This window comes from Volvox carteri (assembly GCF_000143455.1).
Source record: "Volvox carteri f. nagariensis unplaced genomic scaffold VOLCAscaffold_79, whole genome shotgun sequence".
NCBI classification, from domain to species: domain Eukaryota; kingdom Viridiplantae; phylum Chlorophyta; class Chlorophyceae; order Chlamydomonadales; family Volvocaceae; genus Volvox; species Volvox carteri.
Window position 1 is genome coordinate 31,583 of NW_003307622.1, and position 11,843 is coordinate 43,425.

Sequence of the window (11,843 nt, forward strand, 5' to 3'; positions counted from 1 at the left end):
TCTTTCACGAGGGCTTCTAAAACTGGTTAAGCGCGGTGGTGGTGTTGCACAAGGGGCGCAGAGTTATGAGGGGCCCATCAAGTGCGACGGCCAGCATCGCTTTCGCTATCATGGCAGGTACCGGAGGGTCTCGCTCTGCGATCCCGGTTTCAACGTTCTTCTCGCAGAAGCCGCACCGTAATGGGTCGCTGTCTTAACTTTGTGATAAAGCCTTTTGTAGCTGTAGTTGAACAGGATGCTGTCTCTATGTAAGTAAGCGAAAGCGATGCTGGCCGTCGCACTTGATGGGCCCCTCATAACTCTGCGCCCCTTGTGCAACACCACCACCGCGCTCCACCAGTTTTAGAAGCCCTCGTGAAAGAAGTACGTACTGGGCCATTCGGCACCACCAACACCGGAATGCACTTTGACGGGGTTTGAGTGGGTTGATTGAGATTGCGAGACCCTCCGATAGCTCCCATCCACCTACTGCCCAGCACTTCCAGCCCCCTTCCCCCTCCTGTGACCCGCCTGTATCTTGCACTGCATGCCACCGCGTTATTCAGCTCCTTCACTCTCCCCCTCTCCCCACATCGTGAAGGGATCCAACCCCCCATCTGTAAACCGCCGCAACACAAACTTGCTCCCAGAGCAGCTATCTGGCGCAGAGCATCAACGGGTGTGCTGCCCTCGCGTCACTCACGCGAGGCCCCTGCCGTACCCAACCACCACCCAACTGCCTGTGCACATCTTCGCCCTGTTGCTGTGCCTCCTCAGCCGCCAGCCCTTCCCTGTCCCACATCCCGCCAACAAACCCCCATTCCCCATTTCCCCCACGACCCCCCGGCTCACCCACAAGCACCGGTCGTGCTGCCTTCAGCGCCACCTTAGCCGCCAGCTTGCCGCCATCCACCACCACGTCCTCCAGCCGCCACCACAACCGCTGCGCCCGCCCCAGCCGCTTGGTCACTTGGCGCAGCGCCGCCTGGGGCGCCCCCAGCACCCGACCGACCAGCTGGCCCCCCCGGTGCAGCAGGTTCGGAGGCTGCGGCGACACACCTGAGGCGACATTTGTGTACGGGGGGGTGGGTGGCGAATGAACATGGGGGAAGAACATGGCTTCGGAGAACGGGTCGGTGGCAGAAAAGCGTTGGGTCCTAGGCATTGTTTTCCCACCAAGATGACGGGTATGTATGTACGTACGGGGCGCTGCGGCCTGTGGCGCTGTACTGGCGACTGCAAGACGCGGGCTCTCCTAGCCGCGGAAGAGATGACACTGCTGCCACCTCCGCTTCGGGTGACAGTATTGCCGCCAGCACCACTGCGGCGGCCACCAGCCGCATTACCGCGGCGAGCCACACCTAAAGGAAGACAGCATGTACTAAAGGCAGTACGGCTGCCAGTACGATACTCCGCCGCCGCATCCCCCCGCTCGCCATTCGTGGCCGCTACGAAATGTGGAGTGCTTTATTTCATCGCCGAGGTGTGTGCCGTGGGTCCAGCTCTTAGCGGGATGCTGCCGCTCACAACAACCGCCAGCGGGGATCCCCTTTAGGCTGCCGTTCACCAACCGTCAAACCGATGAACGGCAGGGACTCTCACTCCCATAGGGGGTTCACTGAACGGCTCCTGAAGCAGAGCCCCGCGCCAATAGCTCTGCTTGGTGACGTAGTAGTCACGCTGGCGGCCGGGGGAGGCGCCTTTGTCCTTGGATCTCCGGGGGCATGTGTGCGCGAAGCTATGTGCTGTGGTGCAATCAACAGCCGATAGGCTCAGGAGCTACTATACTGAGCCGACTCCGTCCCCTCCGGCCCTTACACAATCCCTCGGCTGCACCCTGAGCTGCTGAAATCCTGTTCCTGTGATCTTTCCCTTCGCCGGACACCCTTTGGGTGTCCATGCCTTGTCTTACCTGCCACTCGGATCAGTTGCCCGACAAAGATCTGCAGGATGTCGAAGGGGTCCAGGGGCGTTTCCGTGGCCTCCACTGCTCCGGTGGCCGCGTCAAGCGCAGGAGACAGCGTCTCCTCCACGCCGCGGAACCAGCTGTTGTAGCGGTTCACTACACGAGCGCGCTTCAGAATTGCCTCCACGTCCTTCGCCAGGGACTCGTCGGTCCAATGCAATTCGGTCGCGCCCGTCTCATCTTCAGCCACAACCACTTCAGCCACCTCCCTTAAGTCATCGGGCAGCACGGCGCTACCGAGCTGCGGGAATTACCATGGATGCGTGAGGTCGTGCATATTGCGGATATGACCGGCTATGCGAACCCATTGGCAAATCCAGCAAGCCTGCTGCCCACGACGCTCACCAGGAGGCCAGAAACATTGAGCCGGCCGCGCAGCTTGCCCAAGTCCACTGCGCTGTCCGAGGATGAAGTGTCAAATCCGATAGACAAGGACGACGACACACCCTGCGAAAATGAAATTGAAAGTATGTACCGACGCACCGTAGAGGCTGGTATTATTGCATGCTGGATGTTCCTCACCTCGGCGGCGTCCTCAACCTCCACCGCCACAACGTGTCTGAATTGGTGCAGGCTTAGTACAGATTCAATTGATTCAGACACTAATTTTGCATAAGATCGCAGGACATCCTGTAGCTGTTCATCCTCCACGCCCTGCAACGACAGCCGTGAGCAAATCTTTCGCTGCGTAGCCAAGCTAGGGGGGTGCCATCTTGTCAACAAAACTTACGGATGCTAGTCCCTCGCCACCATCGTTCCATAGCACAATTCGGATAGGCGGTGGCCCAGACATGGCGGCCCCGTCGCGACTTTTAACGATCAAGCATCCACACTTTGCCCTCCTCCTAGATCTAGATTCAGAATGTTGACTTGACGATTGGATACGCCTGGCTGAGTCCAATCCTGCGCCTGCGCATCCCAAGTCGACGACTATAAGGCCCTTAACCTGTCGTTGCTTCGCACAAATATACTGAACGAGTTGAGGGCATTCATTCAAATGAAATTATTTTGTCAACCATTCTCATCGCAAAATGCTACTTCGTTACGCAGGCCAAATAAGTTTGGTAGATGAGGTTGCCCACATTTTGCGCAACTGCGGCACGATTTGCAGGTGTAACGCATGCATCTTATGTGATTGGGGATCTAGTGCCGAGCTTGTATGCCACCACATTTGCATTCCTCAAGTTTGACCCTGGGGTCAGTGCATAGAAGGAAGCACGAATGGCCCCAGGTGCGAGCATGCACGAATTTCAGCTAAACCGCGTGGACGTCTTGCTGGTTAAATCAAAGCACCTGGCAGAAGGCCTGGGCGTAGCTCTTTGTGCGCAATTTTGGCTCATCTTCAGTGGAGTAAGCCTTTGGACAAAGTCGCCAATTTGTGCATCATCGTGTGCACATTGATGCTTGCAGATTGCAGGGAGAAAGATATGCGGAGTGACATGAAGGAGTATTAGCCAGGTCTTGAAGACCTGTCGGGACTCGGAAGCAATAACATGTATAGACGGCCTCAAGCCTTACGTCGATATTTAAGACAATATATGCGCCGTTGCCTTGTGATTAGCATTGTACACAGGAAATACCCAGATCGCTCCAGGCTCAGGCGTTTTAAGTTTTCGGGTATACAAATGCAGTACCGGTCACAGGTTTTATGTATTCGTAGATTGCTTATATAAGGATCATGAAGTAGCGGATTCTTGGTAATGCATATTTGAGAATCGGGTCTTTGGGAAAAGGCTGTTTCCATCTGTACTTGTAAGCGAGGCCGAATACCATGGGAACCTTCCTTGGAGGCTTCAGGAATCTGTTTGGTTACTTCACATCGCTCCATAAGGCGGCTGAAAAACAGGACCTGGCGGAACTAAGAATACAGGTGCAGAAGCACCCGTCCGACGTGGACGTACAGGAGGCAAACGTAAGGAAAGAGCAAAAGGTTTAACCGGACGTGGATCGCCTCTGATCTCTAGGGCGTCTACCACTTTGGACCATTGCGACATACCGATAGTCGTTCGGGCCCGAACCGAAACGCCGAACCTTCCTTCTCCAAGTCGCGCCTATGTGAATCACTTGATGAACATTGTAGCCATTAGGGTTTGCCCCAAGACCTGTGTATGCGCGTAGCACTGGCAGTGACCTGGCCTCAGCCTCAGGTCTGCCCTAAAGCCCCCCATCTCCTCACCCTCAATCCATACCATATGGCAGCTTTGCCGGATTTCCCTTTCCGCGACCCGCGGTCTTCATTATAACAGCTCCTAGCGGCCATCCCCCCTCCCACCCTACCTCTGGTAGTGTTCCTCCTCCCATCCGTGCCCTTGGATAGGTTGGCATTGCTATTCACCTGGCTTCACAACATGCTTCAGCTGCTTTGCGTTGCATTCACTTTCCGGGACGCGCATGCCACACCTGTCAAGTCCTTGCCTTGCCTTGCATCCCGTTCCATAATCCTCGCAATTATGAGCTAGGGGCAGAGCTGCCTGATTGCTCTGGACATGGGCAGTTGGTAGTTTTGCATTCTTGCACATGCCGGCCCACTCCTTAACCGCCTCTGCCGTACCAACACCACGACCACCATTACCACGCCAACCGACTTTCCCGCCATCCCGCTCTTTCTCTCGCCGCTGCCCTACCTTGCTGCCCTACCTTGCTGCCCTACCTTGCTGCCCTACCTTGCTACGCTGCCTGCACTCACCCAGATGGGTTGGACACCCCTTCATGTGGCCGCGGACAAGGGCTTCGATCCCGGCGTCAGAGAGCTGCTGGCGCGGCGTGCCAAACCCGACACGCAAGATAAGGTGCGCCACCTTTCCTGCCGGCCTGCTTGCCCAAGGTCGTTGCAGAGCTCTCTTGCACACGCCCACCTCCAACCCCCGGAACCCCGTCCATGCGCCACCTCCCCCGCGTTTCGTCCGAAGAGCCGAAGTCCTGGGGTAACACCTGGGGTAACACTGGGAGCGCCTAGAGTTACCTCCACCACCAAGATGACTATTATCGTTTTCTTCGTCTTCTTCATCATCAATACCATCATCATCATCATCATCATTATCATCATCATTATCATCATCATTATCATCATCATTATCATATTCATCATCATATTCATCATCATATTCATCATCATTATCATGGTCGGCGCTATCCAACTACATATAACCAGGATCCCATCCCACTCCGCGGTGCCCCTGCCCCCCAGGATGGTCGTACGGCACTGCACCTGGCTGCCGACCGGGGATATCGCAAAGTGGTGGAGGACCTCGTCCGGGGGGGGGCGTCTGTGAGCATCAGAGACAAGGCGAGGATCAGCGCGGGGGGGGGGGGGAGGGTAGGGGGAGGGGGGAAAGACGAACCACACACGATTGAAGCTGCTGCCAGGGCAAGAGAGTAACAAACGTAGAACTGACCGAAAGGCGTCCGTGGCGACCGTGACCTCGGGATGACGAAGTGGAGAAGATGTCGGGGGGGGGGGGAGAAAGGGGGAGGGAGGGGGCTCAGGTCTGGTCCTCCTGGCCCCCCTAGGGCGGCCCTCTTAGGGACTTGGGTTCGCAGTGAGAGAGGAGAGGTATGTATCGGAGTAATGCACGGCAAGGGGCAGGGGGTAATGTGCAGAGGTGGCTCAAGCGCGGCCTCGGGGCCTCGGGCTCAGGGATGAATGAAGCGGAAGATGAATGAATGAATGAATGAAGGCGCACTGGTAAAGCAGTCCTAACGTTATTGTTGTTGGCTCAATATGGTGCGGCTGCTGCGACTGCTGCTGCGCAAGAGCTCTCTTGCAAAGCCCTGTGCTCCGGACTGCCATGCCTTAATGCATACTTCTGACCAGTACAGTTGGGGAGAACACCGTACGACAACGCCGTACAGCGGCATCCTACCATTGCCGCGCTTTTGGGCGGTCCATCACTCGCGCCTCCGATGCAGCAGCAGCAGCAGCCGCAATTGGCACAGATGGCCGCCACTCAGCAACGGCCGCCGCCGCCGCCGCCGCCAAGTATTCGAGCGTCGCCGAGTTCATCCGGCTCCCTTCCCAGTGTACATCGCGGGCAGCTGCCGGCAGAACCATTGCTGCCGTCGCCGCCGGCGGCAGCGGCAGCGGCAGCGACTGTGGCGGCAGACCCCTCGCACCTGACGGCACCATCCCCAGCGGGGCCCAGCCCCCCCGACATGTACGACACTGGTGTCATGGCTGCCCCGCAGCCGTACCGACAGCCTTATGTACAGGGCACTCCGACTCATCAGGCCCCAACCGCACTCCTTTCGTATCCTGTCGTACCCGGCGTATGGCAGCCGCCCGGCGGCGGAAGTGGCAGCGGCGGGGTTGGTGGCACATGTACACAGGCGCAGCGCGGTGAGCCGCCGCAGGTGCCGCTCCACCCGCCGCCGCCGCTGCACCCACCCCAGCAGTCGCAATACCCGCTGCCCCCAGAGCCGCCAAAGCCAGAGTCGTACGCTCCACAAGTATGGCCACGGCCGCCGGCTACAGGTGCTGCGATGGAGAGCGGTTCCGCAGACCGGGGGGTTATCCGCGGTGGAGGTGGCGGAGGCAGCGGCGGCGGCGGAGGCAGCGGCGGCGGCGGAGGCAGCGGCAGCGGCGGAGGCAGCGGCGGCGGCGGAGGCAGCGGCGGCGGCGGAGGCAGCGGCGGCGGCGGAGGCAGCGGAGGCGGAGGCAGCGGAGGCGGTGGCAGCGGAGGCGGAGGCAGCGGCATCTCCGTGGGAGTGGAGGGGACCCGTGGGTCTGTCAGCGCCGCCGGGCCCGAGGACCTGGACTGGGGTGGTCCCAGTGCGCCCTCAGGCTGGGGCGGCGAACCCGGTGGGTGTGTGGCCCTCAGTTACCATGCAACAGGGTTTATCTCAGTTGTTAGTTGTTAGTTGTACGCCAGCGATATTTAATGACTATGTGAGGCCGGTGCCCCGTGTTGTGAATCCCTCTGGGAGGTTGGGACGAGAGTACGACGGGTCCATGGCGGACGATGACACATAATCCTTCTGTGTCTTCTCACGCCACTTAATTAAGTCTTAATTTAAGACCTCGCCCCTACGCCACCTCGCCGCCGTTTGCCGCCCTTTCCCCATCCCCCTGTCGTACACACACGCACACGCACACGCACATACACACACACACGCATGCACAGACACAGACCTGGCGCCGCCACCATCCGCCGCCTTCAACCGCCCCAACTTCAACCCCATCGCGAGCGCAAGGGTGCAGCTTGAGCGGCTGAGGGACGGGGGATTGGCCCTCCTCGGCATCGCCCCTCCGCGACCCGGGCCCCAACCCGCCACCGCCCCAGCCCCCGGCTCCCTCCCCGCCAGCAGCGACTTACGGGACCACAGCGCATCCGCTGCGTGGACGGTTTCCTCGGTCTCGTCCGGCGCCAGTACGACGCTCATAGGCTGTCGTACATATTCGTACGAGGAGCTCCAAGCTGCTACGGGAAATTTCAACCCTCTGAACAAGCTGGGGGAGGGCGGGTACGGCCCCGTGTATCGTGGCTTGCTGGACGGGATACCGGTGGCGGTGAAGGTCCTAGATACGAGCGCCGGCTGCTTGCAGGTCTGGGGGGCGGTGGGCAGTGGGCAGTGGGCGGGTGTTGCATGCAACACTCGGTTCACATTCAGAAGCATTGATGGGTGATAATGTACAATACATGGTGGGTAATGTTGCATGGCATGCGCAAATGCTGCGAGCCTCACCATGTGCGAGCTGGAACGATGTGTGTCGTTAAGGCCTGCCATCACTTACGTACCTGCACTAGCTCGTCATGAACCAACCTTCGGTAGCACATAACCCCCCCGAAGCTGCTCCATGATTCGTCCGAAGCACGTTGGGTGTGGAATCGGCTATATCAGCTCCGAAGTCCTTTCGATCCAAAGAAGCCCCTGTTGTACGGCACGGCTAGGGACGAGGGAACGGCAACCGGTTCCGGTGGCTAGGTCGAGTGTGTGCGCGGGCGTGTTTTTTTTTGGGGGGGGTTGAGGTGGGTGGGGATGTGTGGAGGAGGTGATGATGAAGGGTACGACTACTACTCAGCACAACACAGCGCACCTGCCGCCTCCTCTCCCCCACAGGGAGAACGTGGGGGATTATGTGCCCCAGCGGCGGGGCCTCCCGAGTGTGTTGGGTTAGCCGCACAGCGCCTGTAACCTCCTCCCCCACCTGCCCTACCGGGGCTCCCTATCGGAACCTACCCACCTCCACCTCCACCTCCACCACCACCTCCCAACTCCAACTCCAATTCAACTCCACATTACCCATGTGCTTCAGGGCCGGTCTGAATTCGAGTCGGAGGTCCGCATCTTGTCCTCCCTGCACCACCCCCACTTGGTGCTCCTCATTGGGAGTTGCCCGGATAGGGTGAGGGGGAAGGGGGGAAGGGGTGAGGGGGGGAAGGGGGGAGGGGGGCCCGGTGTTGAGGATGTGGGGGCAAACGGAGGGGGAGCTACGACGTGTATGTGTGTGTCTGGGGGGGAGAGGGTGGTGTTGGGTGTTGGTGATGGGGACATAGCCCCTACCTAGACGTATGTATGTATGTATGTATGGGTCCCCCATAACGCACTTGTTCATCTCCCCTCCCGCGCCAACTCCGACTTAAAAACGAAGCTACCTCTCCTTAGACAGGAGGAGAAGGGCGAGGAGGAGAAGGGCGAGGAGGAGAAGGGCGAGGAGGAGAAGGGCGAGGAGGAGGAGAAGGGCGAGGAGGAGGAGAAGGGCGAGGAGGAGGGGGAGAGCCCTGCCAGTTCAACTCGCTGCTCCCTGCCCCTATCCAATCTGCGTCTTTTGGCATCCTTCCCGCGCCCAGGCCGTCCTCGTCTACGAACTGATGCGCAATGGCAGCCTGGAGACGCACCTCTTCAGCGCAGGTGACGGCAGCGGCGGTGGCGGCGGTACGGCCGCGTCGCTGCCGGCGCCGGCTACTGCTTCTTCTTCTGCTGCTGCGGCGGCGGCAGCGGCGGGAGGTGCCGCCCTTCGCGCTGGCCCCCACACCGTCGGGCTGACCGCTGGCCTATCTTGGCAGGACCGGGTCCGTATCGCCTCTGAGGTCGCCACCGCTTTGCTGTTCCTCCACACCTCGTTGCCGCCTGTCGTACACCGGTGAGTGGTGCTGGTCGGGTGCGTGGCGTGAGCGGTCGATGTACACCCCTCTGTGGCCTTGGCCTTGGTCGAGTAACAGTCCGACAATCTGACTCTGTCACGGTCTGTCACGCACCCATGACCTCCAACGGCGCCAGAAAACACATCCCTCAGCTCTCAGCCGAATGCATGGCGTTGTACATGTGCATAGAAGTACGGCAATGAAGTCATGTAGCGCGAAAAGTAAGGCTGAAAAAATTTCCCTTTGGCGGTTGCGGGTTATTTCTCCCGAGGAGGGAGAGGGAGGGAGGGAGGGAGGCTGGGGCCCTGCGTATGTTGAAGTCGAGGCGCTCAGGTGCGGGGCGCAACTCCCCCACCCGCGGCCGCAGCCCCCTCCACAGTCTCTACCGCGAACCGCAACCCCGACCTCCTCTCCTCTCTCCAGTTCTTTCGCCCAGCCCGGCCTGGTCCACCCCATGTGGGTCGTTTAGGGTTTCCCTGCCGCTCGCCTGGGTCACTGACCCATGGGTCGTAGCTTTTCCATTTGCCGAGCGCGTGCCCGAGAAAACCCCCTGAACTTCCTTCCCACTCCCATCCGTCATTCCGAGCCCCCCCTCCCTCCCCCCCCCCCCGGGTCCCTTCCCGTGAAGGGATCTGAAGCCCGCCAACATCCTGCTGGACGCGCACATGACCGCCAAGCTGGGGGATGTGGGGCTGGCCAGCCTGGTGCCCACCTTGGCGAGGCCCGCGGGGCACAGTGCAGGAGCAGTGCAGGGCATAAGTTGCGGCGGCGGCGGCGGCGGCGGCGGCGAGTCCACTGTCCTGGTGGGTGGTAACGGTATCCATGGGCCGTACAGTGTACGACTCCGAACCGCGAGCGGCTCCAATGTGCCGACCGGCATAAGGGGTGGACGGCGGTTGCTGGTGGCTGGTGGTGGTTACCCCACCCGGCTGGTGGGAGTATTATATAATAATTAGTTAAGTTAGTTGGTATGCATAAGGCCCTGTTTATCTCCCCCCGAGGGTCGTGTCTTTTATGTGTTTCCTGCATGTGATGCCCCCCTCGCCCCCTCGCCCTGGCACACCTGATGTTTTTTTTTAATGTTTCGTGCTGAATGATCCTCGCAAACCCCTCATATCCTCTTTCCCTCGTCCCGCCTCCCTCCTTTCCATGTTGTGGTTACACGTCTTTCCCCTCCCCGGCTCTCTCTCCTCTCCCCTCCGTCTCTCTCCTCTCCTCCTCTCTCCGCCGCCGCCTGGTCAGTTATGCCTTTCTTCACATCTGCCGCAGCACTCTTTCCTTGGCAGCAGCTTCACTCGCTCGTGGTTCGCCTTTTCCTCCTCCTTAAACCCCTCCCCTCATCTCTCCCCCCCCCCCTCATGCCTCGTCACGTGGGCCCCAGGATTCCAGGCTGGTGGGCACCTTTGAGTACATGGACCCCGAGTACCTCCATACAGCCCAGTTCTCGCCGAGAAGTGACGTGTATTCGCTGGGGATGGTGATGCTGCAGATGCTGACGGGGAAGCGGGGCAAGCAGGTGCGGCGCGGTTGGGGCTCTCTTGTATCGCTCAGTAGGCAGGCTTGTGTGCAGGAGGAGGAGGAGGAGGAGCAGGAGGGGGAGAGGAGGAGGAGCAGGGGCCTCGCTTCGTTCAGCACATGGGTGCAGGACGGTGTAGTAGTAGTAGTAGTAGTAGTAGGCAGGTAGACGGCTTAGCTAGGTGTCGGGTGCGTGGTGTCGTGTTTGCGGGCGAACTCGCGCAGGTGGCGCGGCACACGACTTGAACCCAGGATGGCCGCACGGCCTGGGTGGATGGGTGGAACAGAGGAACATGTACCCCGTGCGGAAGGTTGGGAAACGATTGCTGCTGCGCTGAGCTATGTAGTCGCTGTGTCGGAAGGGGTGGTCCGGGGGGTCTCAGTCCCCTAGGGGGGGCCATGGAACGGGTGGCCCGGGGCTCTCTTCCCCAACCGCGTCCTCATCCTCCCCCTCACCTGCGGGGTGGGGCCACTCCGGTGGCGGGTACCACATGCGCGGGTGGTGATCACCAGGCGCCAGCTGGCGATGCCCCACCTCACCTCCCCCCGCCTCACCCCCCCCGCCTCACCCCCCCGCACCTCACCCCCCGCACCTCACCCCCCGCACCTCACCCCCCGCACCTCACCCGCCTCACCTCACCCGCAGGTGTTCTCCCAGGTGGAGGCGGAGCGCCGGGACCCGTTGGGCTTTGGTCCCTGTATTGACCCTCGAGCAGGTACCTGGCCGGTGGCGGAGGCGGCTGCGTTCGCCGACCTGGCGTTGCGCTGCGCGTCGCCCAGCCGCCAGGACCGACCTGACCTCAGGTGTGTGTAGTCCGCAGTGCCGTACACTGCAGTACATGGCAGTGCAGTGGAACCCAGTTAGTTATTCCTCGTAATTTGCTCGTTGGTCGGAGACCAGGGACCTGGCTTGAACAAGAGCGGGTGCGTGGGCTTCTCTCTCTCTGTGTGTGTGTATGTATATGTGTATGTGTAAGAGGGAGGGTAGGGAGGGGGGAGTGGGGCCGGAGGGGCCTCTCTGGGGACCGGCGGCTCTTCATGTCGGCTGCTGTCGGGGCCACTGCTACCGGCTGCCGCCCGCACCACTCCCGCCGCCACCATAGCCGCATCACATCGCCGCACGGGTGGCACCAGAAGTACGTACCCAGGACGGCGCCGTACGTGGCTTCCGACCTACCAAGGTTCCACACGCCGCACCCTCCATGCAGCTGCGCCAACACACACACACACACACACCCAAACCAGCAGCTTCACCCACTCGTGGTTCGTCTTTCCCCCCCCCCCCCAAGCCCCCCCCAAAG

General features: G+C 60.4%; 2 protein-coding genes across 2 annotated transcripts in view; one reads left to right on the top strand and one right to left on the bottom strand.

Moving 5' to 3' along the window:
- Window positions 1–634: 634 nt before the first annotated feature.
- VOLCADRAFT_107806 (uncharacterized protein) lies at window positions 635–2,811 on the bottom strand (the record flags this gene model as incomplete). Its single annotated transcript, XM_002957761.1, has 6 exons — window positions 2,676–2,811; window positions 2,468–2,599; window positions 2,291–2,392; window positions 1,892–2,186; window positions 1,551–1,724; window positions 635–1,038 (listed from the first exon to the last, which is right to left on the bottom strand). The coding sequence occupies exons 1-6, from the start codon at window positions 2,736–2,738 to the stop codon at window positions 635–637; spliced, it is 1,170 nt and encodes a 389-aa protein (XP_002957807.1). The 5' UTR covers window positions 2,739–2,811.
- Window positions 2,812–7,337: 4,526 nt separating this feature from the next.
- VOLCADRAFT_68554 (uncharacterized protein) overlaps window positions 7,338–11,843 on the top strand; it is a gene marked incomplete at both ends in the record, with an annotated part of 5,798 nt that continues 1,292 nt past the window's right edge. The window contains 7 exons of the mRNA XM_002957736.1: window positions 7,338–7,487; window positions 8,199–8,288; window positions 8,734–8,794; window positions 8,891–9,026; window positions 9,656–9,773; window positions 10,409–10,543; window positions 11,189–11,346. Of these exons, the coding sequence (XP_002957782.1) occupies window positions 7,338–7,487; window positions 8,199–8,288; window positions 8,734–8,794; window positions 8,891–9,026; window positions 9,656–9,773; window positions 10,409–10,543; window positions 11,189–11,346 (848 nt within the window). The remainder of the gene's footprint in view (window positions 7,488–8,198; window positions 8,289–8,733; window positions 8,795–8,890; window positions 9,027–9,655; window positions 9,774–10,408; window positions 10,544–11,188; window positions 11,347–11,843) is intronic.